The following is a 26,922-nucleotide window of genomic DNA, read 5'->3' as shown; positions in this document are numbered from 1 at the left end:
TTCCCCCTTTTCCCTATAATGTGCTTGTAATGCAGCATTCATAACTCTCAGTTAAAATTGTACATGTGATGTTAACACCCCCTTCCTGCAGTGCAAGACGTTAAGCAAGTTTTGTCCCCCAATGCTATGGTTTGATTTTCCTGATAATTCAGTGGAAGCACATGGGGAAGTGGGTGGAGTCCAAAGGAGTGGCCAAAAGGGGGGCATGGTCAAAATTTTGCTGCGGCGCCCCGCCTGTTTTCTTCTTCTTGGGCCCCCCCCCGCCATAACCATCTTCTGCTGCCTATGCCTAAGCACATTGGACATCAGTGCACCGCTGGCTAGAGTCCTGCACGGGTCCATTTTTTGGAACCCGTACTCGACCCGTACACGCTACCTGCAGGGTACCACAGGTTTTTGCGGGTAACCCGCTGCAGGACTCTAACCTACCCCTGGCATTCATAATTTGGAAGTTTTTTCTTCTTACCCAATGACATATGTGATATAAGACCCAACCCTCATGGGCCCCCGCCGGGCCAGACCCCCTCCCCCGATACTTGTTTTTTTTAAAAAAAAAAAAAAACTGTGCGCATGCGCGCCGAGTGTGCATGCACAGAGGGGGCGCCATGTGCACTGAGGGGCACCACACAGTGCGTCACAGTAGGGGACGGGGGTCTGTAGTAGGGCCCTGTGTCTATGCCTTTAATATGATCTTTCTTTTTCACTCTTTAAAGCTATGAAACAGACACACAGTAAAACAAGTAAGCTGTTTATTACTTCAAACAGTACTTCCTCCTTCTGCCATAGCAAAAAAATTACAAGTCATAAAAAAGTGCACAGAAAATAATACTGATAAACCCGCCAAAAAAAGGTGGCGGGAGTCAATAAAGAAGCAGAGTGCAGCAAAGGGCAGTGGGAAATTTGGATATGGTGCAAGAATTTAAGCATACAAAGAATAGGGCACAATGCTTGCCATCATTTCCTCATTAAAGAACAAAGAAAAATACAGTGTGATTTTGTCTTTTGTCCAAATTCCCATATACTAAACTTTTAGTACGATGCAGGCAATGATATCGCACAAAAAGTATTCAGTTTTTTATCTATTATGAAATGCTTTGAGTTGCAGATGTCCAGCTGGAATCTTAACAGCTATCTGGTTGCTAGTGTCCCAGGTATCCTTGCAACCATGCAGTGGTTTGAAAGTCAGAATCTAGTAGCCTTACAGAGCAAGTTTTTTTTTGGTTGCTGAGATTGGTGACCCTGACAACCAGACATTCATTTTAAACTGCAATTTGGAAAGAATCAGAATAGGAACACGTCAGATACCACAAAGACCAACTAAAATGTTGCCAAAAGAACGATCTATAACATACATACTTAATTTAAAGAGGAAATGTCCCCTTACTTAGGAAAAATACAGATACAAACAGTGGAGCAAATATGAACACAAATATTTACAACTGCAGGATTGTTATGCAGCAAATCTCCTGATAATGACTCTAGCAGCCAAAGAGATACAGTTACATTCAGTTACCAGGCACTGGGAAACCCCTCACAGCTTTTCATCTGTGAGCTTGTTGTCAGATTGTCATCATTAGATATACCTGGGTAAGACAGAAAAGCACAACAACCAGGCTTATTTGGGTGGTGCAATATAGCTACGACCAATTAGGCCACCTGGCTGCTTATGTGCTATAAGAACAATTCAGAAGGGAACCAAGTGGCAATTTTCAGTTAAGTTCAGTCTATTTATACTTGCATTGTATTCTTTGCTACATTGAAAAATCCTCTGCTAGCATTGTTCAAGAGAGTCGTGCTGTATTGAATCATGCTGCTGTCCTAGGTTATCAGTACAGAGCTTGAACATCCTTCCAAGTCATTAATTCCAGAAGCAAATTGCAAAAGGGGATTAATGATTTGGATTCTGGAAGAAAGACTGATAAATCGAGAGAGAGGTATCGTCACGACCGGCACCCGATACCAGAACAAATGCCAAGCACCCTGGTCTCGGCTCGGCTTCACCAGTAGTGTTACCACTGTTGGGCTTCGGGAGGAGCCCTCAGCTTACTTGGGTGCCACCTGGATTTAACGAGGGGTCAAGGCAAGATGTTCTGGCTGGCGAAGGGGCACGGCAGTTAGCAGAGTCTTTTGGGCCGAAGGTCACGGTACAAATGGAGCAGGCAAGAGAATCGTCAGACAAGCAGGGTCAAACCGGGTTGTCAATCAAGGGGTTAAGCAGGAAGAGTTGTCGTAGGCAGGCAAGGGTCAGGATACAGATTTCAGAATAGTCAGGATACAGGCAAGGTCAAACACGGATAATCAGACAGACGAGATTCAGAACAGATGCACAAGGCTCAGGAAACCACTAGAAACAAGTTCTATCACGGGCAATGGCTGGGGGTCAGAATGGGCTTTAAATACATTCAAAATTGGCGCCAAAACGAGCGTCAATAGGCGCTGACGCAATCACGCCAGCGCGCCTGTACCTTTAAGAGGCGCGCCGCGCGCCCTAGAATAATCAAGATTACACAAGGTAATTTTATTACAGGTATTTCTTTACTGGACAGTTACCATAGTTGTAAATAGTCCCTAATTGTTTTCAACGTCAGTATAAGACAGTACTGCACAGTATGTTTCCCAAGCATCCATCTTGGTTATGGTTCCATGGCAAGAAGTGGTCACGTATTCTATCAGCTTCCATTGTCAAGCCTACACCCTGCACCAACAGTAACATGAGCATATAGTATGGATTGCATTGTATTTTCATTGAAGACAAAATAGTATGAACATTTCTAGTTGAAGTTTTACACTAAATGAACTACATGACCGAGAAACTTGAAATGTTTGTAAGTTCTAAATGATTTCCCTTTTTTTTTACTGGCATATCCAGAGTAATTGTCACCCAAACTATTTCATACTTTATCTATTCTGGTCTGCAATTTGACCACGTTTGTGCAGAACAGCAGAAACTATTACTTTGTCTGTGCGACCTTATTGGCATGGCTTTGCAACAAAACCTTATGGATGAGCATTGTTGCTATTTGTAAACAAAGGACATGGGTATTATGCTGGTAGACATCTTGAAACATGCACAATATGAGGGTACAGATTACAGGTTTTAGGGTGGAGTTATTAAGTAAAGCAGCATATCTTGCACTATTCTCACAACCTATAGCAGCCGTCCGTTACTTGTTCTTGGGTTACTAAATGCAGGATACCAGCAATAGGGAAAAGCCGACTGGTTCTATGAGTTACTGAACCAGAGCAAATTCATGTCTGCATTTCAATAAAACCTTAGAGAGGTTTATCCATCCATTGTATTGGAAATGATATAGGTGTGAAAGTGTGATCAATTTAGTCCAGAATTTCAGGGTTTGCTACAAATTTTACATTTGTTTCATTGATGATTTGGATTATTTTTTGGATGTTCGAATAATAAACACATTACTGTGAATTTTATAACAAACTTACTGAGAAAGATATTTGATTTTTTTTTTTTTTTTGGTAAACAGGATCGCGGCTTAAAAGCCTGAATGACCCAGATAGAGCAGCACTCTAAGGCAAAAGCATATGATTTGGTAAGGCCGTAAATTGTAATACTATGAGATTTATGCACAAAGTGCTAATACATTAGGGGAGGCAACAAATTAAATAAGAGCAGCCCAATGTGCCACCTTACATCATAGAATCTCGTGATTCAAGTTGATTTCATCCCTAAAGCTACATCTTGAAAAATTTGGCAGCAACAATACAATAATTTTCTACAATGTTTAAAGTACATAATGAGACCTTGTTGTCCACGACTAACCCACCAGGTCACCAAAGCTCAGTGTGTCCATCAGGGCATGGAATCTTGATTATGAGTTTGAGGAGCTTCTCCACCCCCTTGTTAGTTTACAAAAATGGGACAAATTTAAGGCAGCAGAAACTCATGTGCTGCGATAAACCTTGATTTTGCCCTCTCTAGCAAGAGTGTCAATAATGTGGGCCTCAAAATCTGCATCATGCACCCCAGTTTTGCGAAATTCTCCTGCGTATCGATTGTTTTCCCAGTAGTGGTGCCAGTTCCCATGACTGTCTGCTCCGAAGCCAAAAACATTCACCTAAAAAGGAAACAAAAAAAATAATCAGGAGTTACTTTTGTGTACAGCACTTTCTTGCTACAACAGCTAATATTTATATCATTATTCATATTATTATAGGAAATATAAAGCTTATTTTATTCTGCAAGAAATCAGGATTTCACAAAAAGCATTAAAAGGACTATTTCTTAGTTTTACAAAGTAAAATCCCGACTCCTTTCCTATCAGGGATAACATATTGCACGTTCTCACACACCCACAGAAAACAAACATTACCACTGTGTGTAACTTTAGCCTTAGATATGGCATTTGGGTTCCACTGTATGTTCAAGGATTGTTACTGTAATTCAACGAAGATCTTTAAATTCATGAAATCTATTTAAATAATCTTGGAATTGATTTGTCTTTTTCTTTTTTAATTATTGTCCCAGTTATTCAATTCAAATGATTGCATCTTGCAACCTCTGCTACTATTGCAGTAACATTTTTTTTTTTAAACCATGTTATACTCCAGATATGAAAGTTGAAACTGCTAGAAATACTACTGGTTTCCCCAGTTTGAACTACAATAAATCTCAGGTTCAATCTAAAAGCTAAGCTCTACTTACCTCATCACAGACATGGAGAGCAAAGAAAAGGACCAACATGCCAGTAGAAGGATATCGCCCATGATGTTCCGTCCAGCGATCATGGATGTATTTGAAGAAAGCTGGATTATATATCTGAACCTGCAGAAACAGAAGTAATATGTCAGCCACAAACAAGATTTATAGAGTTCCCCAAATCTCTGCCCATCCCACACGGCCCGTGAACCACACACCAGGTGCCGGCCTCCAGGTACGCAGATCCTTTAGCTTGGCTCAGGAGACCGCCCTTACCAACATTGCAAGGGGCTCCGACGGACCACGACCACTTCTCCCTGCGGCCTTCCTCCCTTCTTCATTGGGTACATAGAGCAAAGGTGACTGGGACTCTTCAGGGCCACGGATACGGCGGCTGTCTCCCGGCATAGCGCTATACACTGTACCGCAACGTGTTCTGCCTCATGTGAGTACAGCAACCTCCTACACACGTAGGAAAATGCACCACAACACCGACACCCAGTGGGCAATAGGTGAATTCCACTCTCTATTCCCTATGACTTTCACAAGAGTCTTGTATAAAGAGACAGCAGCACCTTTATGTGGCAAGGGAGACCCAGACTGCAACCTGCCAATAACAAGGTTCATTTAAAACTACTCTGCAACATGAACATGCTTATTTGTGAAGTAAATAAAACTCGCAGTCACTGGGCCCAATAAGCCTTTCTCCAGCAAACTAGATACCACACGGCATCAGAGAAGCGCCCGGCTGGGATATAGAAAGCTACTAGTGCCAAACTTACTACAGCGTGCCAGGCACAAACTGATCATGTGACCTGCCCACCCTGTGCCCCAGGGCCAGAACTAGGGGTAGGCACAAGAGGCACGTGACTAGGGGTGCCAGGCACTTCCCTTATATGCAGCCTACCCCTAGTCCGGCAAGTTTAACCATATTGAAAAGTGGGCTCTGTAAAGTCGAAGTGCTTTGCGCAAGACCACGCACGCGCGCCCTCGGCTGCGCGCCGTTGCGCACGCGCGTCATCGAATGCGCACGGTTACGCAAGCGCGTCCTCGGTTGCGCACGGTTACGCACGCGCGTCCTCGATTGCGCACGGTTACGCACGCGCGCCCTCGATTGCGCACGATTACGCACGTAAGTCCTAGGTTGCGCGCCGTTGCAGCTGTGGTGGAGACCGAAGTTGCTAACGGCCAGCTGGGTTGCCTGGGGCAACTGACAGAACTGGCCCGGCACTGCTTTGCCCACAGTCGCATCAGCAAAGAACCCCATCTCTAGGTGACAGACGGCGCTATTAATAGAAAATTAGGCTTCAACCCAATTGACCAATAGAAATGCTTCAAGGCCCGTCATTGCTTAGTAATAGTTGTGCGCCGGTGCTGCTTTGGCAGTGGGTGAAATTTGTTGGGTTTAATACGAGCCTAAAAAAGCCAGAGTTATTTCAGTGGATAGAGAGAAGTGATTCATATAATGGCTGGGGGTAATAGGGTTTTACTGTGCTTTTCTGGGTGGGAATGTTTGAGACACATTATAATAGCGACACATATAGTCTTTGGCAAGTGAGTGGCCCCAGTGAGTGCGCAACTGTGCGTAACCGAGGACGCGCAAGCGCAAAATACTTTGGGGCAAATTCACTAAGCCGCGAAGCGCCGAACGCTAGCGTTAATTCGCTAGCGTTTGGCATTTTCGCTACTGCGCAAATTCACTAACGAACGCTGGCGTAGTTTCGCTAGTGTTACTTCGCAACCTTACGCCAGGCGAAGTTTCGTTAGCGGCGAAACTACGCAAATTCACTTACTTGCGCAGTGTACTGAACGCTACCTTTTACGCTAGACTTCCTTCGCCACCTCAGACCTGGCGAAGCGCAATAGAGTAGATAGGGATTGTTTAAAAAAAAGTCAATTTTTTTTCTAAGTCCCAAAAAAACGCTGGCGTGTTTTCTACATGATGGCTGATAGGCTGAAAAAGATCGAAAAATTTTGGGGGCTCCCCTTCCTCCCCCCTACATTTCCTGACTCATGGCAACTTACCTAGACAGTGGGCACATGTGTAGGGCAAAATAAAAATTTTATTTGCTGATTTGAAGGTTTTCTAGGCATTTGTAGTGCAGATACGTGTTCCTCCATTGAAATTTGAATTTCGCGCCGTATGCAAATTAGCCTTCGCTAGTGTAACTTCGCTTTATATAGCGAATCAACACTAGCGCAACTTCGCAACCTTACGCTACCCCTGTGCGCAACTTCGGATTTTAGTGAATTTGCGGAGCCCTGGCGAAACTACGCCTGGCGAAGTGCGGCGAAGTTGCGCCTGGCGCAACTTCGCATCTTAGTGAATTTGCCCCTTTGACTTCAGAGAGCGCCCCCACTTTTCACTGAGGTAACTCTTGCCGGACTAGGGGTAGGCTGCATATGAGGTACTGGGCAATTATCAAACGTGTGCAGGAGCAATATAATGTTCAATCACTCAATTGAGCTCAGTTGCTTGAAAAATTCCCTCATTTTTCTGTCAGCTCTCATTATGAAGACCTCCATGACTGCTTCAGAAATCCGCCAGAAGTTTATAGACTTCTTCAAAGATAATGGGCTTATGTCCATTCTTCTGCCACAGTCCCCTTGGATTGACCCAACTCTGCTCTTTGCCAATGCTGGAATGAACCAGGTGAGTCGTCTATAACTGAGAGCAGGTTCATGTTCTAAACATTATGTTTATCTCTTCATAACAAATTCACTACACTTTCCCCCATATGTAATAAAAGGCACTAAGTTTTCCCAGGAGCAGTAACACATAGCAACCAATAAGGTATTTGCTTTCAAACAGGATACCAGTAAATGCTTCCTCCTGGTTGGTTGCTATGGGTTACTGCTCCTGGGCAAACTTAGGGCCTTTTATTACATACTTTACATATATATAACCTGTATATGCTATGTTTAGATGTGTTGAAAGAGCTTATCGCTGTACAAGGTGGGCCCGGATGCACATACCCCACACCTTCAGCAAGGGGAGCAAAATACCTTTTATTACATAACCCCCTTGTCTACGCTGACATTTTTAATGGGAAACCACTCAACTTTTATGTTTGAATGTCCTCAGTTAAAAATAAAGTTTTGATTCTTTTGACGTGCCCCTCCCCCAACAGGTGTGTTGTAGAGCTTCCTTTTCCATTCATTGGACCAAAGTGTTAAATTGTACAATATATATGTTGTTCCTGTGAAACATGTCTACAACTTTGTGCAATGTTTGTATACATTTCTCTATACATATTTTAACCAACAAAGGGCTAGAATCAATTCAGTGAGAATATGTTTGACTTGAATCTGGTCAAATGTGGGGAGGTTTTTTTATTTTATTTTGAAAAAGGAATGCAAAACATGATCTGTGACAAAGAAGGTTGTTCAGATATTTTCCTTATTTGTTTAAAATTTCCATTCAATATCAAATTATTTCTAGTGCTATGGGTGCTGCTATTTTGCACCAATGTTTTTACAAAATGCCAGTATTGATGGGGGAGTGGCTCTGGCTATGCAATAAGGCAATGTTCAGTTACCCAGAATGCATTGCTCAGTTTACCAGGTTAGGCCTGCTCTTCCTGATAGGACAGTGAAATATCAGTTTATAAAATATTACAGGATCCTGCAAGCTTGGCCTTCGTTCTGGGTTAGATACAAAAGCAAGGAAGCCAGGCTCCTAATTTAAGGGAATTAATTATAACGTCTGCTGTCCTTACTTGGTCGGTGGTATGCTGGGACAAGCAGTTCAACAAATAGAGAGCCACGACCCTGATTTCAATACAAAAAGCTATTTCAATCACTACGCAAAGTGTTCGTACGTAAGACACAACGATGCTTAATATTAAACCAGTTAAAAAACAGACATGGCAGACCCTTTGCTAAAATTATCTGAGCATGACAACAACGGTTTTCATAAATAAAATGGATAGAGTCCTATTGAATATGTATTTTGTAGCAATATTCTACAAATAAGCAGCTAACATGCTTTATTCATTACTTAGAACTAGTATCCAAGCAAGATGCGGTCACCAAATGTTAAAGCTCACCTTCTCCTTGTCAACACGCAGGAAGGTCTTCACGGGTGCGTATGTACTGAAAGAAGAAAGCAAAAACACTGGATTGTTTTAAGCCATAAGCAATTGTCAACAAAAGTCCCTGTTGAAATAACCTTTTTTCTTTTTTTTAAAAAAAAAATAGTTAGGCCTTCAATTCTCCTAACACACGTTGCTTGTATGAGGTTATGCAAACACCTTGTTTTACACTGTGGTACTTACAAACGGATTTGTCCAGTAGACAGAGCACTTGTGATCCATAGCAAATCTAGTGATTTAAAGGGTACAAGCACAAAGCTGACATTGGCTGGCAGGTTTTTGGCACTTTCAGGGTACATGAAGTGATGAGTAGTTCGGGATCCCACATCCATCTCAAACCCCACTGTGGGGGCCTGGTTTATCCTTCGTAAAGACACAAATTACAAACATTAACCTGGTAGAACTTGTATAATGGCAGTTAGCATGACGGAGCATGACAATAGAGTAGCTAAGATCTAAGTCAGGGTTGCACAAATCAACAGAATACATGACATAATAAATCAAATGTTAAGTTTAACTGTATTTAAAGGGATATAGTCAAGAGAATACATTTTTCCCCCAAAACGCAGCACAGTTAATAGTGCTGCTCTAGCAAAGTTCTGCACTGAAAAACATTTTTTAAAAGAGCAAACACAGCTAATGAAGTGAACCTGCCACAAATAGTTCACCATAAGTAAATTATTTCTAAGGTTAGAGTGAGTGAGGATGCAAATATTCCTTCTGAAGAAGTGTGGCTGTCCACATGAAATGCGTCAAGGATTAGGAGCAGTAGCAGTTGACCCGTTTTAATTGTTATTTTGTGAGTATACCCAGTTGTTAGGGGACATTAATTTTAAATAAATATGTCTGCACTATTATATATTTTTTCTTTTCATGAATATTGTGTGAACACTTGAGGACACCTTGAACTCAGCATGAGCTTGCTTGATGTCTACTTACTTTGAAAGTTTGGTTAGTAGGCCATTTTACCATAGGGTTGCAGATTCATCATCCTTGGTCTAACTCACCTGAAGGGTCTTCAGCACATGGCACTTTTTTAACAAGTCTCACAAAAGTAACACTGCACAGTGTGTTGCACTTGCCACTTTATTATCCATAATTAAAGTGATACTGACACGTTCCTAAAAAAAATAGGACCATGTCGGTATCAGTGAAAAGAAGCTCCTAGAGAAATATAAGCAGCTGATGATTTAATGGTGTTGGAGGGTCGCCATTACTAAAGTTCACCGGGCTGGAGACGGCTTTGGGGAGCTTTTAGCTGCTTATATTTCACATGCAGCTTATTTTCACCGATACTGACATGTTCCTATTTTTATAGGAATGTGTCAATATCACTTTAAGGGTACTGCACCATAGTATCCAATTTGCACTTCCCTACCGAGATTTGTATTAGTATTCCTTATTTTAAGCAACATGATCTGCATTGCTTTACAGATCATTAACCTGCCAATATATTTTTTGGCATGTGGGAGGAAACCCATGCAAACCCAGGAGAACATATAAAGTGCCTTGATTACAATCTTAGGACCTCTTTACATTATTACAATAATAATTTATTAAGTAATTGTAATAACTAGGAAATATATTTTGTCAGCAGCAGGGGGCATAAGCTGCCAGGCAAAGAACTGGAAACAGAAATCAGAATACATTGCTAAAATCCAACTTACGGTCTAGCCAATAATGTAATGTGGCTTTGCGGTCAATCAAGAGTCATTTGTGTCTAAGGGCAGGGGGACATGGAGTGGATCATCTGCTTTCCTTGGACAGTGTTTTCCGTGGACCTCCACTGAGCAGATTTCGGTGCTGAATTGCATTTTCGAACCAATATTTAAGCAGAGTAGCTCTGCACAGTCTGGTTCTTTGCCTGTCAGTGGGGCAACACAAATAAGTGGATGACACAAGAAAACACATGCGGAGGAAAGTGGATAATTGGCTTGGTTCCATGTGCCTCTGCCTTTATGCCACAAAGCCATTTTTTAGCTTTATCTGACTCTAGATATTCACGAGTCTCCTTTTGTAAGTATATGGGAAGCATTTTGCTTTGGTGACACACTCCTAAACATGCATGCCTTGGGGACATAAGCTACCATGCACTTAAATTGCACTTATTAACATTTTGTCTTGCTAAATCTTTTTTCATAACACAAGCATATAGCAAAGTTATTAAAATCCTTCCTGCTGAAAGTAGAGAGATTGAGATATACTACTGCAGGACTGTACTCACATGCCACACTACAAGAGGATCTTCCAATGGGCCCCAGCCAAGGACAATTCCCATCAACAATGTCTCATTTCACCCAAAGGCCTATATAATAGCTATATGTTTGTAGCTACATCTACATCTAGTTTTCACAAAATCGTTTCTTTATTAAGGTCTAGGTCAGGTCCTAAGAGGCCCAGTGCAACACTGTATGACTGTATAAATGTTCATGCATGTTGACATGTTATAAATCAAATGGGGAGCCCACATCTGCAGCAGGATGACTCATTCCTTAAGCAGTCCCAGGAGTTTCAATGCAGCTAATTTTGTTCTGAATAATATATGTGGGTTCCAGGAGGTTCTTTGCATCCTTCCGTCTTACAGAAAAGCATCAGCCGTGCAGGAATGTTCTGAATTAAAAGAAACCGAAAACACTCTTATGTGGGGTGAAGTAGATCCACCCTCCCATTAACAATTCACTGGAACCAATTACGGAGTGATATTTATATGAAGAAGAAAATTATATTCTCTCTGGGGATAAAGAGGTTTTGGCTGATGAGGAAAAAAAATCCTGTTTATCTAGCTCGTTAACTAAAAGACTGCAGACGGGGGGGGGTACAACAAAACATGTTCTATATATGCCTATGTGATTTTTTTTGCTGTCCTGGGATAACACGTTGAGAGAAGTTGTATGAGAGCAACAAGAGAAATTTAACATATAACCCATACAGTAATACAAGCACAAAGCAGCTTCAAACTCGGGAAAGTGCTATTTCAATGATAGTGGTGAATCATGTTCTTGTACGTGGTTCCCCCCAGAATCGTTAACCTACCATGTTACCAGGGTAGTGATCCCTAGCAGTTTACTCCCTTCCGTGGTATATGGTATCCTTGCACATTTGATGCCAGTAAGTCCAGGTAGCACTCAAAGTTAACTTTCCTCAGAAAAAGGTGCCTAAATTAGGATACGGATTCCAAATGTTGTCCTAACAAGAACCTGGCCCCATGTTGAAAAACAAATATTTTTTTAGTCACCAAGGGTTATTAGTCCAGGTGCAAACCTTTGTTACTTTTATTTAGTCGGGCCAAATAGTATTGTAATACAGTCCAAAAAACAATTTTTTCTTCAGCACACCACTTACTGTTTCAGGGTGCATCCACTCCCAAGCTGCCTCCAAGTCAGCCAAATTGCTTATCTTGAATAATAGGATATGAAGCACACCATCCTCAGGCTTTGCCTTTAAAACATTTTATTCCAGTGGAATTCACACACAAGCTTTCGGGGGGAAACCCCTTCCTCAGGTGCCTGAGAAAGGGGTTTTCCCCCGAAAGCTTGTGTGTGAATTCCGCTGGAATAAAATGTTTTAAAGGCAAAGCCTGAAGATGGTGTGCTTCATATCCTATTATTCAACAAATAGTATTGTAACCAGGGTAGTAATAACCCTCTCTGACAATTAGACGTATAAATGCTAATGATATAGAAAAAGATGCGCACCATACCTCATAATAAATTCATAGCCATCAATATCCTTTCCATAGCCGGAGCCTCGCAAATTACCAGAGTTGCCAACAACTGCACAACGTCGACAGGTCATGGGGTCCTGCTGCTTGTAGGGGTTTTGACCAGGGATGATTTGGAACAACTGAGCAAGGATCTCTAGAGTGTTATGTGATCTGAACTGTGGCTGCAACATCTAGACAAGGTACACACATAACAAAGGATTAAAACCAACTCATTCATATAGCTAAATGAATCAGTTGTAAGCCTGGCTTACAATATGTAGTCTTTAAGGGAGGGATACTTTCATCTAAAATATAAATTGTATGTATAATGCCAGAACTAGTATAACACAGTGCTGAGAAAATAAGCGATATACAGTTTAGTATGAAAAAACATTTACTTGCAAACCAAAAAAAAAAAAAAATAGGAAACAAGTGGTCTATAAAAAATGTATGTTCCATATATACAAATGATGATGCCCTTGGGCCTTCTGATCAGATTTCACTTGTTGGATGTCCTTAAATATTGTGTATGAAGGGGAGCAGCAGTGGCCATAAAAGAATAAATGTTACCCAACAGAGCCCGGACCCATCCATCTCAATTACTGTAAGCTGCTGTGGGCAACTACAACATTCCCCATTTCTGCAAATTTAGAGGATTTTATCTACTGGCTGAAGCAGGGAATTAAATACCTGGATGACTTCTTGAAGAATAATACTTTCCACTCAAATGATGAACTTCAATACAAATGCAGATAATCTCCCACTATTTAGATATTTTCAAATCTGACACATTCAGGGTTCAACTTGGTACACTTTTCCCTGCTTTAACATCACTAGCAATGGAAAAGACCCTTTCAATAGAACAGCCTGTAAAGTTGGTGTACGGGCTCTACCATCATCTGATGGCTAGTGTCCCATCTTAATTCCTTACAGCACAGGCTCAATGGCAAGCAAATTATCCCTGATATTACCCCAGGAAACTGGGATGAGGCCACAGAGACCATGTTTAATAGCTGTGAGAGATAATCCAGTATAAAGTCTTCCAACAACTCATCAAAAATTTAAAGCAATGGGCAAGAGCAATGACAATTCCTGTCCTAGGCTTAGAAGCCTGCTGCCAATTTTCTACATATGATCTGGGTCTGTCCGGCAATAACAATCTTTTGGCCGCAAGTAATGGCCTCCTTAGCAACTACCCTTGATTTTTAAAACTTAAAACCAATGATGTGTTGATTTAAAAGACATGTAGGATTGGAATCACATAGAAAACAAGGAAGCATGGAACCTTATATAGGGCAAGACAGCTTGGCTGTTTTGACTACATTGGCTAGTCAATTGCCCATTGGGGCTCCTCAGTTCACCTTTCTGAAAGACTAAAATGCTCTTGAATAAAAGTCAATGGCTATCCATTGGAAAACCTTTCAGAGTATATCCTGGGCAGTGTGTGGTTAGTAGGTCACCTGGCTGAACAATGGCTGCAATGGCCACTCATCCCACATAACCATTGTCTGTTGTGATCGGTCTGTCTATCAGTACAACTTGCCTTGTTATTTAGGCAAACTATACAAAACTCCAGCATTAGACAAGATGAACTGGCACAAAATCTGATCTCATTAGAAAAAAAAAAAGTTGCTGCTTAAAATAATTTACTATACAAATATTACATATGCCAGAAAGCCTAGGCTTGAGGCTTTGAAGAGGAAAAAACTGTTAAGATCACGAGGAACTGGTGATTTAGTGATAAAGAGGAATCACATGCTATACGGCTTGTTTGCTGATAAATGATGGGTCTCCATCTTATGGGCGATGCCTAGTTCAGAATGTATTCAAATGTACCGGTTTTTAAAAATAATATTCTATTTTATCCGAAACAGAAAAAAGATATTCCACTCAATATAAAGATATGTAAAGTTAATTCTATATTCTTTATCTAGGTTTGTTTTATTGCCTGCTCTTGGAGCAACGAGGGTAGTTACAGTGAATAGCCTGGTGCTCCTTGCAAAAAAGACTTCCATCTATGTTGAATTACTTTTCTATGGTCCCTGTAGGACTTGGGTCCTTAAAGCAGTAATAATGTCTGATAATTATGTCACTGTTGGTAACTGTTCAAAATGATATGCAATCTCTGAATGTTAGCATTACTCCACCTATTTCATTATTTTATTTACAATTATATACAGGTGTGACCGGAAACCCACATTATCCAAAAAGATCAGAATAAGGGATATGCTGATTCCATTTTATCCAAATAATCCAAATATTTTTTAAATTATTTCCTTTTCTCTGTAATAATAAAACAGTATTGTGTACCTGATCCCAACTAAAATATAATGAATCCTTATTGGAGGCCAAAAGAATCTTATTGTGTTTCATTAATGTTTAAATGATTTTAGTAGACAAATTACAGAAAGTTCAGTTGTGCAGAAAACCCCAGGTCTTAAGCATTCTGGAAAACAGGTCCAATAACTGTATTTAAGATGATGCTTCAGGGTCGATATTCATTTTTTATGCTAATTTCAGTGGTTTTGGAGCTGCTATATAATGAGAATAAGAATGAATTACTAATCAACCTTGTACATTTATATTCTATATATACACACAATATATTTTGAGTCAGTAACTAAGCTCAGAGCATGTGCATTGAATCAACAGAAAAGATGAAGAGTAACTGGGGGCATATTGGAAGGCACATATCTTTACTGCTAAAGGGCTGAGATTGCCTTCAGCTCGTACAGAACCCCAAAAGATAATGTGCAGCATTTCCACCCTACTTCTTTGTTAAAGGAACAGTTCAGTGTAAAAAATAAAAACTGGGTAAACAGGCTGTGCAAAATCAAAGAACCCCCATTTTACTTTTTCAGGGGACCAGGAAAAAATAATGTAAAGTCCGGGAAAATGTAAAATCAGGGAAATGTGTTAAAGGGTTCACCTTTAAGTTAACTTTTAGTATGTTATAGAATTGCTGATTCTAAGCAACTTTTCAATTGGCCTTCAATATTTATTTTTTATACATGTTGAATTATTTGCCTTCTTCTTGTGACTCTTTCCAGCTTTCAAATGGGAATCATTGACCCCTTCCAAAAACAAATGATCTGTACAACTACATACTTTTTGTTATTGCTATCTTTTTATTACTCATCCTTCTATTCATGCGCTCTCCTATTCATATTCCAGTATCTTATTCAAATTAATGCATGGTTGCTAGGGTAATAAAGACCCTAGCAACAAGGATCCTGAAACTGCAAACTGGAGTGCTGCTGAATAAAAAGCTTAATAACTCAAAAAACACAAATAATAAAAAACAATTGCAAATTGTCTCAGAATATCACCCTCTATATCATAATAAATTTAATTTAAAAGTGAACAACCCCTAAAGTAACTTTTTCCTCAAGTACTAAAAGGATAGTTTTAGTTTGAGATACAATATTTAGTGTGTTAATAACAAGGGTTAAGCATTGCAGCGTTAATATTACACTATGGGGGGCATGTGCAAGGCCTTTCTGTCAGTCACATACACAACCTAAAGCAATAAGTGATTGGTGCAGGACTGTATAAGGGGCAGACTAATTGGAATTGACCATTTACAGGCAGAACCATGGCAAAATATACATCTGGTTAGTATTTTAAACCTCTTTATTTCACAAAATAATAACATTCATAGAGGAAAAAAAAACAGTTTTTGGGTAAATCAGGATAACATTTTGATGTAAAATCCGGGAAAACATTACTTAAAATCAGAGAAATGCATTATAAATTGGTGGGACCCCAAATTGAAATGTAAAATATGGGAAAATTCAAATCAGGGTACTCACTGTAGTTAGTTAGCCAAAAATGTAACATATAAAGGCTTGAGTGACTGGATGTCTAACATAACAGAACACTACTTCCTGCTTTGCAGCTCTCTAACTCTGAGTTAAGATGGCCATAGATGTAGAGATCTTTAAGGGATCTTTTCGTTATCGTGAGTCCACGATTATCTCAAAATCATCTGTTATGGACAGAAGCTTGTCCCTAGAGTATCTGTCCCTTCCAAATTATGATGAGTAAATCCAACCAGTTGGTAGAAAGAAAATGACACTGACACGGCTGTTCAGTATACAAATGTTTTCTCACTCTGTTTTATTTCAGGATACAAAAAGGGTTATATAGTCAAAGTGGAGGTTATGACACCCCCCTAAGCTTGCGGTTAAGACATTTAGCTTCAAATGGAAAGTTACAAAGGTTATTTAGCTTCAAATGTTATACGAAAGTTATTCAGCTTCAAATGGAAAGTTACAAGATACGAAAAGTCTCTTATGCGGTTTAATTAAGCAGTCGTCTTCATGGAACAGGTGCAGAGTGGCATAACCACAAACGTACATGACCTCCTTAGCACGAGCCTGTTTCTTTGAAGAGGTTCCTCTTTGGTTACGGCCTAGCTTGTATTGGCAGGATATATGGTATTGCAAGATAACTGAGCAAGGAAATATGATATAATATAGCAGACACACAGTATAACAGTAAAATAGACTTTTTAAATGATGGCATGCATAAGAGTACTGACCAGTCCACCACACATCATTTACCCCTTCCCTGCCAGCCATTTTGTCCTAGATGCGAACATCTACTGCCAAGCAGTTTTTAGATATTTTGAACTCTTTATATTTAAGGGCCTTTCCTCGGGCGGTCTTTTAGTTTACCCAGGAAAACAATATATTGTTTTTTTCAGGACAACCTGAACTTTCAAAATATGCAAGAATTTTGGTATAATTCTACTTCTGTAAAAAAAATATAGGCTTCTAAGTGTCCAATAAAATGAAAAAAATCATGTTTCACAAAGAACAATCACATATATCAGAAACATAATTTATTTTATGTACGAGGACACAGCTGATTTGGAAAGGTCTATGTCTCCTGAACGCGGCAATACCAAATATATATAGTTTTATGGAGATTTCTCACTTGTATAGATCAAAATCTACAAGCAGTACACAACCAAATTTCCAAAGCACCGCTCCCCAAACGGCATACTTCTGATTTCAAGGCCAAACATTCCACTAACAGTAGGTTTACCCTAGAAAACTATCCATTATTAGAAAGAACAGATTCTGTTGAATCAAAAATGGGTAAATATATTGTTGTACTCCAAACAACCAAGTTGCAATTGTTTCCTAAAGTTATAATGTTTTATAGAAATTGGTGAATTTTTTGAAAAATGATCTCAAAGCTTCTAATCTACAGAATCATATCTCCCACACATCATTAGGTATCAATGTAAAACACCCCAAATATGAAAGCCTGGGGTCCACTGAACAGTTTGATGCCCAATATGTATAGGTGTACCCAAGCATGTGGCATATAGGGGCCCTAAAATGTAGACACCCCATTTGAGCTATCAGTTCTGTAATTCCAGATACTGCAAAATCAACACATTTACATTGTTTTGGGGGGGGTCAAAAGTAGAAAAAAGTAAGTTCACCCCAGAAAACCATATATTCCCACGAATCTAAATTGGGTATGCATGTCTTTGTACTCCAAAGTACCAAGCCGCAAACCATTCCTAAATTTGGTGATTTTGGCGACATTTCCAAAAATTTCCACCCTGCAGCATTGTATTTCCCACATACTTTTAGGTATCAATATAGATCACCCCAAATTTGAAAGCTTAGGGTCCTCTGAACAGTTTGATGCCAATTATGTATAGGTGTACCCAAGCACGTGGCATACAGGGGCCCCAAAAGGAAGACCCCCATATGGTCAGTCATTTCAGGTACTGCAAAATCAACACATTTAGATCGTTTTGGGGGGGGGCAAAAGTAGAAAAAAGTAGGTTCACCCCAGAAAACCATATATTTTCGGAAAGTACACATTCCCACGAATCTAAATTGGGTATGCATGTCTTTGTACTCCAAAGTACCAAGCCACAAACCATTCCTAAATTTGGTGATTTTGGTGACATTTCCAAAAATCACCTCAAAATTTCTACCCTGCAGCATCATATAACCCACATACTTTTAGATATCAAGAGAAATTACCCCAAATATGAAAGCCTAGGGTCCTCTGAACAGTTTGATGCCCAATATGTATAGGTGTACCCAAGCATGTGGCATATAGGGGCCCCAAAAAGAAGACCCCCATATGGTCTGTCATTTCAGGTACCGCAAAATCAACACATTTACATAGTTTTGGGGGGGGGCAAAAGTAGAAAAAGGTAAGTTCACCCCAGAAAAGCATATATTTTCAGAAAGTACACATTCCCACGAATCTAAATTGGGTATGCATGTCTTTGTACTCCAAAGTACCAAGACGCAAACCATTCCTAAATTTGATGATTTTGGCGACATTTCCAAAAATCAGCTCAAAATTTCTACCCTGCAGCATCGTATTACTGACATACTTTTAGGTATCAAGAGAAATCACCCCAAATATGAAAGCCTAGGGTCCTCTGAACAGTTTGATGCCCAATATGTATAGTTTTACCCAAGCACGTGGCATACAGGGGCCCCAAAAGGAAGACCCCCATATGGTCTGTCATTTCAGGTACCGCAAAATCAACACATTTACATCGTTTTGGGGGGGTCAAAAGTAGAAGAAAGTAAATTCACCCAGAAAACCAAATATTTTCGGAAAGTACACATTCCCATGAATCTAAATTGGGTATGCATGTCTTTGTACTCCAAAGTTCCAAGCCGCAAACCATTCCTAAATTTTGTGATTTTGGCGACATTTTTAAAAATCACCACAAAATTTCTACACTGCAGCATCGTATTGCCCGCATACTTTTAGATATCAAGAGAATTCACCCCAAATATGAAAGCCTAGGGTCCTCTGAACAATTTGATGCCAAATATGTATAGGTGTACCCAAGCACGTGGCATATAGGGGCCCCAAAAGGAAGACCCCCCATATGGTCTGTCATTTCAGATACTGCAAAATCAACACATTTACATCATTTTGGGGTGGTCAAAAGTAGAAAAAAGTAAGTTCACCCCAGAAAACCATATATTTTTTGGAAAGTACACATTCCCACGAATCTAAATTGGGTATGCATGTCTTTGTACTACAAAGTACCAAGTCGCAAACCATTCCTAAATTTGGTGATTTTGGTGACATTTCCAAAAATCACCTCAAAATGTCCACCCTGCAGCATCGTATTTCCCACATACTTTTAGGTATCAAGAAATATCACCCCAAATGTGAAAGCTTAGGGTCCTCTGAACAGTTTGATGCCAAATATGTATAGGTGTACCTAAGCATGTGGCATATAGGGGCCCTAAAATTAAGACCCCCCCCATATGGTCTGTCATTTCAGGTACTGCAAAATCAACACATTTACCTAGTTTTGGGGGCGGCAAAGGTAGAAAAAAGTAAGTTCACCCCAGAAAGCCATATATTTTTGGAAAGTACACATTCTCACAAATCTAAATTGGGTATGCATGTCTTTGTACTCCAAAGTACCAAGCCGCAAACCATTCTTAAATTTGGTGATTTTGGTGACATTTCCAAAAATCCCCTCAAAATTTCCACCCTGCAGCATCGTATTTCCCACATACTTTTAGGTATCAATATAAATCACCCCAAATTTGAAAGCTTAGGGTCCTCTGAACAGTTTGATGCCAATTATGTATAGGTGTACCCAAGCACGTGGCATACAGAGGCCCCAAAAGGAAGACCCCCATATGGTCAGTCAAACCATTCCTAAATTTGGTGATTTTGGTGACATTTCCAAAAATCACCTCAAAATTTCTACCCTGCAGCATCGTATTACCCACATACTTTTATGTCAAGAGAAATCACCCCAAATATAAAAGCTTAGGATCCTCTGAACAGTTTGATTACCAATATGTATAGGTGTACCCAAGCACGTGGCATACAGGGGCCCCAAAAGCAGACCCCCCCCATATGGTCTGTCATTTCAGGTACTGCAAATCAACACATTTACATCGTTTTGGGGGGGCAAAGGTAGAAAAAAGTAAGTTAAGCACGTGGCATACAGGGGCCCCAAAAGAAGACCCCCCCCCATATGGTCTGTCATTTCAGGTACTGCAAAATCAACACATTTACATACATTTTGGGGGGGGGGCAAAGGCGGCAAAGGTAGAAAAAAGTACATTCACCCCAGAAAACCATTTATTTTCGGAAAGTACACATTCCCGCGAACCCAAATTGGGTATGCATGTCCTTGTACTCCAAAGTACCGAGTCGCAAGCCTTTCCTAAATTTGGCTATAAAAGCAATGGTTTTTACATTTCTGAAAATCACCTAAAAAGATTGCAGTTGGTCGCATTTATCTCACCCAATTTCTTACATACAATTGGAAAACACCCTAAATATTGACACCAAGGGTCTATGGAACAGATTGATGCCCAATATACATAGATATACCGAAGCAGCTGGCATGTATGTGGTCCCCAAATAAAAATAGTGAATATGAATTTTCTCCACTGCCGATTCCCCTTCTGTGACAATAGACCCTGGACTGAATATTATGTGCCCAAGACCCTCTAACAGCAGAAAGACCACCCCAAAACCCATATATTTTTATAAAGTACACATTCTGACGAATCCAAAATTGCTAAAAAATTTTTGTACTCCAAATGATCAAAGTGCAAAGGACGCTAGAAAAAACAACAATGGAAATAACAATGCAAGCATAAAATCATAAAAAAAAATCAAAAACAATTAGGCAAATCAATGAAATAATATAATAACTGATCCGACAGCGTGGCTAGCGGTCAGAATGCTTGATCCAATAGTCACGCTGTGAAATCAACAGTTTTTAGTGGAATAACAAGAGGAAAATTGATAAAATGAAGAACTAAAAAATAATATATATATATATATATATATATGTGTGTGCTTGTGTATGTATGTGTGTACAGCTCTAAAAAGTGTGTAAATGTGTCTATTTGTGTATTTAAGTGTGTAAATATGTGCAAAAGTATGTAAGTGTACAAAAGACAAAAAAATCCAGAAAAGCAAAAAAAAAAAAACACCTACCTTTAGTTACATGTGTAGTGTGTGTGTACATACATGTGAGTGTGTAAATGTGTGTAAACCAGTAAAGAAACACCACTTACCGTTTCTGTGTCTGGTGGAGTCCTTGGCAGCGTTGGAGGGCCCAGGATCGCTCACAGGAAGTCAGTGGGCGGCGCTGGATCGGGTCCCACGATGTCTGCGACGCTGCCTCTAAAAAGTGAGTATTGAAGTCGCAGGACCGAGGTGGGAGCCCCCTTGGCTCGTTGCCTAAGGGGTTGGGGACACATCAGACGCGCCTGCACGGCGGCAAAAGCCGCCAGTGCAGCGTGGGAGCCCTGAACTGCGCAGCACGTAGGTACTACGTGCTTGGCAGTCAGAGCATTTTCTTGCCAGAACGTAGTACCTATGTGCTTGGCAGGGAAAGGGTTAAATGTACGATGTGTCCATCAATTAAAAAGACCATTTCAGGCGATATTGCCAGCAAAACTGAAGAGTAGTCTGCTTGGCCCGGCAAACATAGATAGATTGCACTGGGACCGATAATTTTTTTTTAACCTGGCCAATCAATTTTCTGACAGATGTCGGACGAAAAATCGTAAGATGTACGATCATTCGAATCCCACTTACTTCACGATAATTTGACGGATTGGTCAGATTCCGCTACAATCGGTCGCTCGGCAAAGAAAAATCTTTGCGTCTATGGGGACCTTTAGTTCACGACTTGAAGGGGGGGTCACATGGGACATTACGGTTCAGTGAGTTTAAAATTCTCCTCAGATTCAAAAGCAACAGTTATTGCCCATGTGCCCGCCTCAAGTCACTGATTACTGCCCAGTAACCAATTAGAGGAAACCAGGAAAGCTGCAAAGCAGGAAGTAGTGTTCTGGCTATTACTGTATGTTACACACCCAGTCACTCCACATTACATTTCTGGCTAAATAACTATATTAAGAAACATTTTTATTTTGCACATACTATTTACACAGGTTTGTATCCTGAACAATTCCTAAAAGCTTCAGTTCTCCTTTAACATATATGTTTATGTTATTTGCAGGTGTAGCTGCAATTGAAAGCAGTAATTACCTATTGAACTAGGCATGTAAATACCTTCTGTTTGCAGAAGGCTTTACACTGCATGTCTTGCATTGTGAAGGGCTTTTTGGCTCGTTTTAGCCTGTCGCACCCTAACCAGGTTGGTTTCTCTGCTTCCCTATTGAACTATTGAAACTATGTAGCATAATTAAGCTCTTCACCAGCCAAGACAAGTCTGATAATCAGCTGGCCTCTGGTACATGGTTTCAAAAGATAAAGGACAAGGAAAAGGCAAAAAAGGCAAAAAAATAAAATCCCATTTTTACTTTCTTTAATGAAAAAGAAACCTATCTCCAATATACTTTAATTAAAAAATGTGTATAAGAAACCTGACTGTATGCAGTGAAATTACCCCTTCATTTACTGCTGTGGATAGGAATTGTCAGATGGTCCCTGCTCTGCAGGGAAACAATCATACTTATGAACAGCAGGGGGATCCCTTGCTTACTTCCCAGCTGTGAAGAACTTAAGCAGCTTTGTTTGTTTCCCTGTAGAGCAGTCAGTGACTGTGTAGAGATTTGTATTGTATTCTATTTTTGCCTTTACATCCCCTTTACTGTTTCCAATTCCAGCTGCAGGGACAAAGATCACGGAGCCAGTTTAAACAGATAAACTGGGATTCAATTAGGATACTTTGCTGCAGCCACTGGCTATGGAGAGTTGGAGAAAGTTTGTATTAAAGGACATGTAAACCCTATAAACCCTTACCATGTCTTTAGGTTGGGCACATATTCCCCACACAAAATGCATCATTGTCTCTGTATTGGGTCAGGTAGTATCTGTATCCCCTCCATTAGCCTGCACTGTAGTGTTTTCCTGAATGCAAGATCTGCTTCAACCAGGAGGCCATTTTTCTATCAGCTACATCATCATTTATATTTGCATATCCAGCCACGCCTGATGACCTTGCTCAGAAGTTGTTTTTGGTAATGTAACTTAATTAGCAAGTATGTGTAATCCTACTCACTAATACACGTAATACCACTCACTCATATGCATAATCCCACTCACTCAGCATTATCCTGATCACTCATATGCATAATCCCACTCATACTTGTTATCCCATTTATGTGTATATGTAATACCACTCACTCATATGCATTCTCCCACTCAAACTCATAAATATGCATAATCATATGCATAATACCACTCACTCATATGCATAATCCCACTCATACCTGTAATCCCACTCATATGCATGGGCGAGTGGGATTACATGTATGAGTGGGATTATGCATATGAGTGAGCGAGATTATGCATGAGTGAGTGGTATGATGCACGAGTGAGCGGGATTATACATGAGTGAGCAGGATTATGCATGAGTAAGAAGGATTATGATGGATTATACATGAGTGAGTGGGATTATGCTGCATTATACATGAGTGAGTGGGATTATGCATGGGTGCGTGGGAGTGAGTGGGATTATGCATGAGTTTGAGGGATTATGCACGAGTGAGTGGGCTCATACATCCTTACTGTTAACCTTTTAACAACCAAAGTGGCAGTTATCTAAAGATTTCAAAGAGGCTGTATAATGCTTACATTTTTATGGGGGGGGTTACATGTCCATTAAACAATACAAAAACTATAAAATCCACATTAGATTACATGACAACACAGGACCCAGTGCAGTCTGTATATGCTGATTATTAATCAGTCTTACTGTATCAGCTTCTGGCAGATATTATTTGATTTGTGCTGTTTTGATAATTTTATGACTATCCCTAAGCAGCCCAGACCACACTGAGCATGTGCAGGGTCAGGGTCAGGCAAAGATGTTTAACAAAGTTACAAGATGACAGCTCCCTGTGGTCAACTTTGAAAGCATTTGTTTGATTAGGCCTCTGGTGCAGTAAATTCAGGTTTATGTTTAGTATACAAAATACACCATTTCTAGCCTTATTCTATAGACTTTCCTTGTCCTTTAAAGCCACCAATGCAGTCAATATTAAAAGGCAGCCAGATACTGCTGAAAATAGCAATTACATTTTAAAATGTATTTTAAAATCACTGACAACTTACATTTTCTTCCCATTTTATTTTTGTGTTGACATCCCTTTAACTATAAAGTGCTGAATACTGAAGCAGGAGGTTTCTACCCTAAAGAGCTTATAGTCCAAGTCATTGATGCAGATCACTTGGGGTGCTTTGTGCAAGGGCAAATAGAAGGCCCAGGTATCCATGAGCAGAGTTTTGTCCTTTGCAGTATCCCTCTCAAAATGCCACAAAACTCTGCAAATTACAGTAAGTGGGAATCACTTACAAGGCTTGCAAAGTATATCCGTGATTCTCACCTGATACTGTACAGATATTTACACAAGAAACGTATGAAGACTGAAAACACTGCTACTTGTAGATAGCTTATGTTTGTTTTATGCTTGGCAAATAACATGGGACAGTTAATAGTTAATAGTGCTGCTCCAGCAGACTTCTGCACTGAAATCCATTTCTCAAACAGATTTTTTTATATTCAATTTTGAAATCTGACATGGGGCTAGACATTTTGTCATTTTCACAGCTGCCCCTGGTCATGTGACTTGTGCCTGCACTTTAGGAGAGAAATGCTTTCTGGCAGGCTGCTGTTTTTCCTTCTCAATGTAACTGAATGCGTCTCAGTGAGACATGGGTTTTTACTATTGAGTGTTGTTCTTAGATCTACCAGGCAGTTGTTATCTTGTGTTAGGGAGCTGCCATCTGGTTACCTTCCTATTGTTCTTTGTTTTTTTTGGGCTGCTGGGGGAGAAAGGGAGGGGAATGATATCACTCCAACTTGCAGTACAGCAGTAAAGAATGATTGAAGTTTATCAGAGCACAAGTCACATGACTTGGAGCAGCTGGGAAATTGACAATATGTCTAGCCCCATGTCTGATTTCAAAATTGAATATAAAAAAATCTGTTTGGTCTTTTGAAAAATGGATTTCAGTGCAGAACTCTGCTGGAGCAGCACTATTAACTGATTCATTTTGAAGGTGGTAAGAGCCTACAACCACACAATCCTATGTTTTGTAGTGCTTTTCTTAATTCACACATTAAAAAAAAAGAACAATTCTTACTGAATGCCAATGAATACTCAGATAATTCTGTTTTGTCATCAAGATTTACCAATAAAGATTCAAATAATTCCCAGAGTCAGAAAACAGTTACACAAAACAAAATACAGAAAAAAACCTGAACTAAATCACATTTCTGTATAACCGTTCCAGAGAAGCCTTTTAACTGTTAGGATATCAATTTTAATTTGCCTATGTTTCATATGAATAACCTACAGCTTCCACTGAAGTTACAGGTATGGGACCTATTATTCAGAATGCTTGGGACATAGGGTTTTCCGGATAATGGATCTTTCCGTTATTTGGATTTTCCTGCCTTAAGTTTTCTAGAAAATCATGGAAACATCAAATAAACCCAATAGGCTGGTTTTGCTTTTAATAAGGATTATATATATATATTAGTCTGGATCAAGTACAAGTACAAGTTTTATTATTAGAGAATAAGGAAATCATTTTTAAAAAATTTGGATTATTTGAATAAAATTGTGTCTATGAGAGACGCCCTTTCTGTAATTTGGAGCTTTCTGGATAACAGATCCTATGCCTGTATAATAAGTGGGAATACTCACCACCCACCAGTGCTGGACATCCGGAGACAGCTCTCTGTTCTCCAAGGTCCACACTGGGGAAACGGAAGCATCATAGTGACTGTCAAACCACGTGGAGAATCCAGGTTGCCACAAGCATTGTCTGCACGAGCAAGTTTTAGGTAGCCGAGGAGATGGGGGTCGGTGTCTTATTCCAGGGTAGCCTGGTACAAGCCTTACTGGGTGCTCATTAGCAGATGCCCAAACTGTTAACTCCAAATAGGCTGGGCCATCTGTGCCATTGTGAGAGTATGTAAAGAGCAGGGACATGATAAAGAGTAAGATGGAGGTACTTAGTATCCATACTCGTAGGGTGCACCTCATCTTGATGCTAGCCATGAAGGGGTCCGTGTTAGAGGTCCCTGAAAATGTGTCCCACCTTTCCGCAGCATGGACCTCCACCCTTCAAGCAGCAGCAGGAGCTACTATGAGCCCAAGCTTCCAAAAGTAGTCAAGTACTTGTTCATCTGGATGAGATGCAAAGGAGCCCGAGGGTTATCAGGATCGAAAGTGAGGGCAAATAGATATGTATTCTAACATTTGCACCATCCATTTTTGATAGTTAATATATGCTCACATCAGCCTATCATCTGTTTGTGTGTCATCAGCTGCATCCTCTTGTGAAGGTGCACAATATTCAGGCACAAAGAAAATCACTTTGTGCTTTGTTGTTCACATTCTGCCCCAGCAGGTCACTTCATCAGAAGCTGCTTCACTTTGACACCACCTGAAAAATAAAAATATGAACTGAAACAAGCGTATACTTTACATAAC

The 26,922-nt window shown here is 40.1% G+C and overlaps 1 protein-coding gene and 1 long non-coding RNA gene across 5 annotated transcripts in view; one reads left to right on the top strand and one right to left on the bottom strand.

Annotated features, from left to right (window-relative positions):
* Window positions 1–2,522: 2,522 nt before the first annotated feature.
* The window catches only part of st3gal2.1.S (ST3 beta-galactoside alpha-2,3-sialyltransferase 2, gene 1 S homeolog), a 39,446-nt gene continuing 15,046 nt past the window's right edge, over window positions 2,523–26,922 (bottom strand). For all 4 annotated transcript variants that reach the window (XM_018260643.2, XM_018260644.2, XM_041561267.1 and 1 more), the window contains 6 exons: window positions 26,131–26,875; window positions 12,458–12,651; window positions 8,941–9,120; window positions 8,713–8,758; window positions 4,670–4,789; window positions 2,523–4,082 (listed from right to left, as the gene is read on the bottom strand). In XM_018260643.2, coding sequence (XP_018116132.1) covers window positions 3,909–4,082; window positions 4,670–4,789; window positions 8,713–8,758; window positions 8,941–9,120; window positions 12,458–12,651; window positions 26,131–26,487 — 1,071 coding nt within the window. In that variant the 5' untranslated portion in view covers window positions 26,488–26,875 and the 3' untranslated portion in view covers window positions 2,523–3,908. The remainder of the gene's footprint in view (window positions 4,083–4,669; window positions 4,790–8,712; window positions 8,759–8,940; window positions 9,121–12,457; window positions 12,652–26,130; window positions 26,876–26,922) is intronic.
* On the top strand, window positions 7,017–9,621 carry LOC121393291. The gene is made up of 2 exons (XR_005960951.1): window positions 7,017–7,316; window positions 8,668–9,621. It is a non-coding gene; the product is annotated as an uncharacterized LOC121393291 (long non-coding RNA).

This window comes from Xenopus laevis, chromosome 4S (assembly GCF_017654675.1).
Source record: "Xenopus laevis strain J_2021 chromosome 4S, Xenopus_laevis_v10.1, whole genome shotgun sequence".
Taxonomy (NCBI): Eukaryota; Metazoa; Chordata; class Amphibia; order Anura; family Pipidae; genus Xenopus; species Xenopus laevis.
The sequence above is the reverse complement of the archived record's forward strand: the minus strand, read 5'-3'. Positions and strand labels throughout refer to the sequence as shown.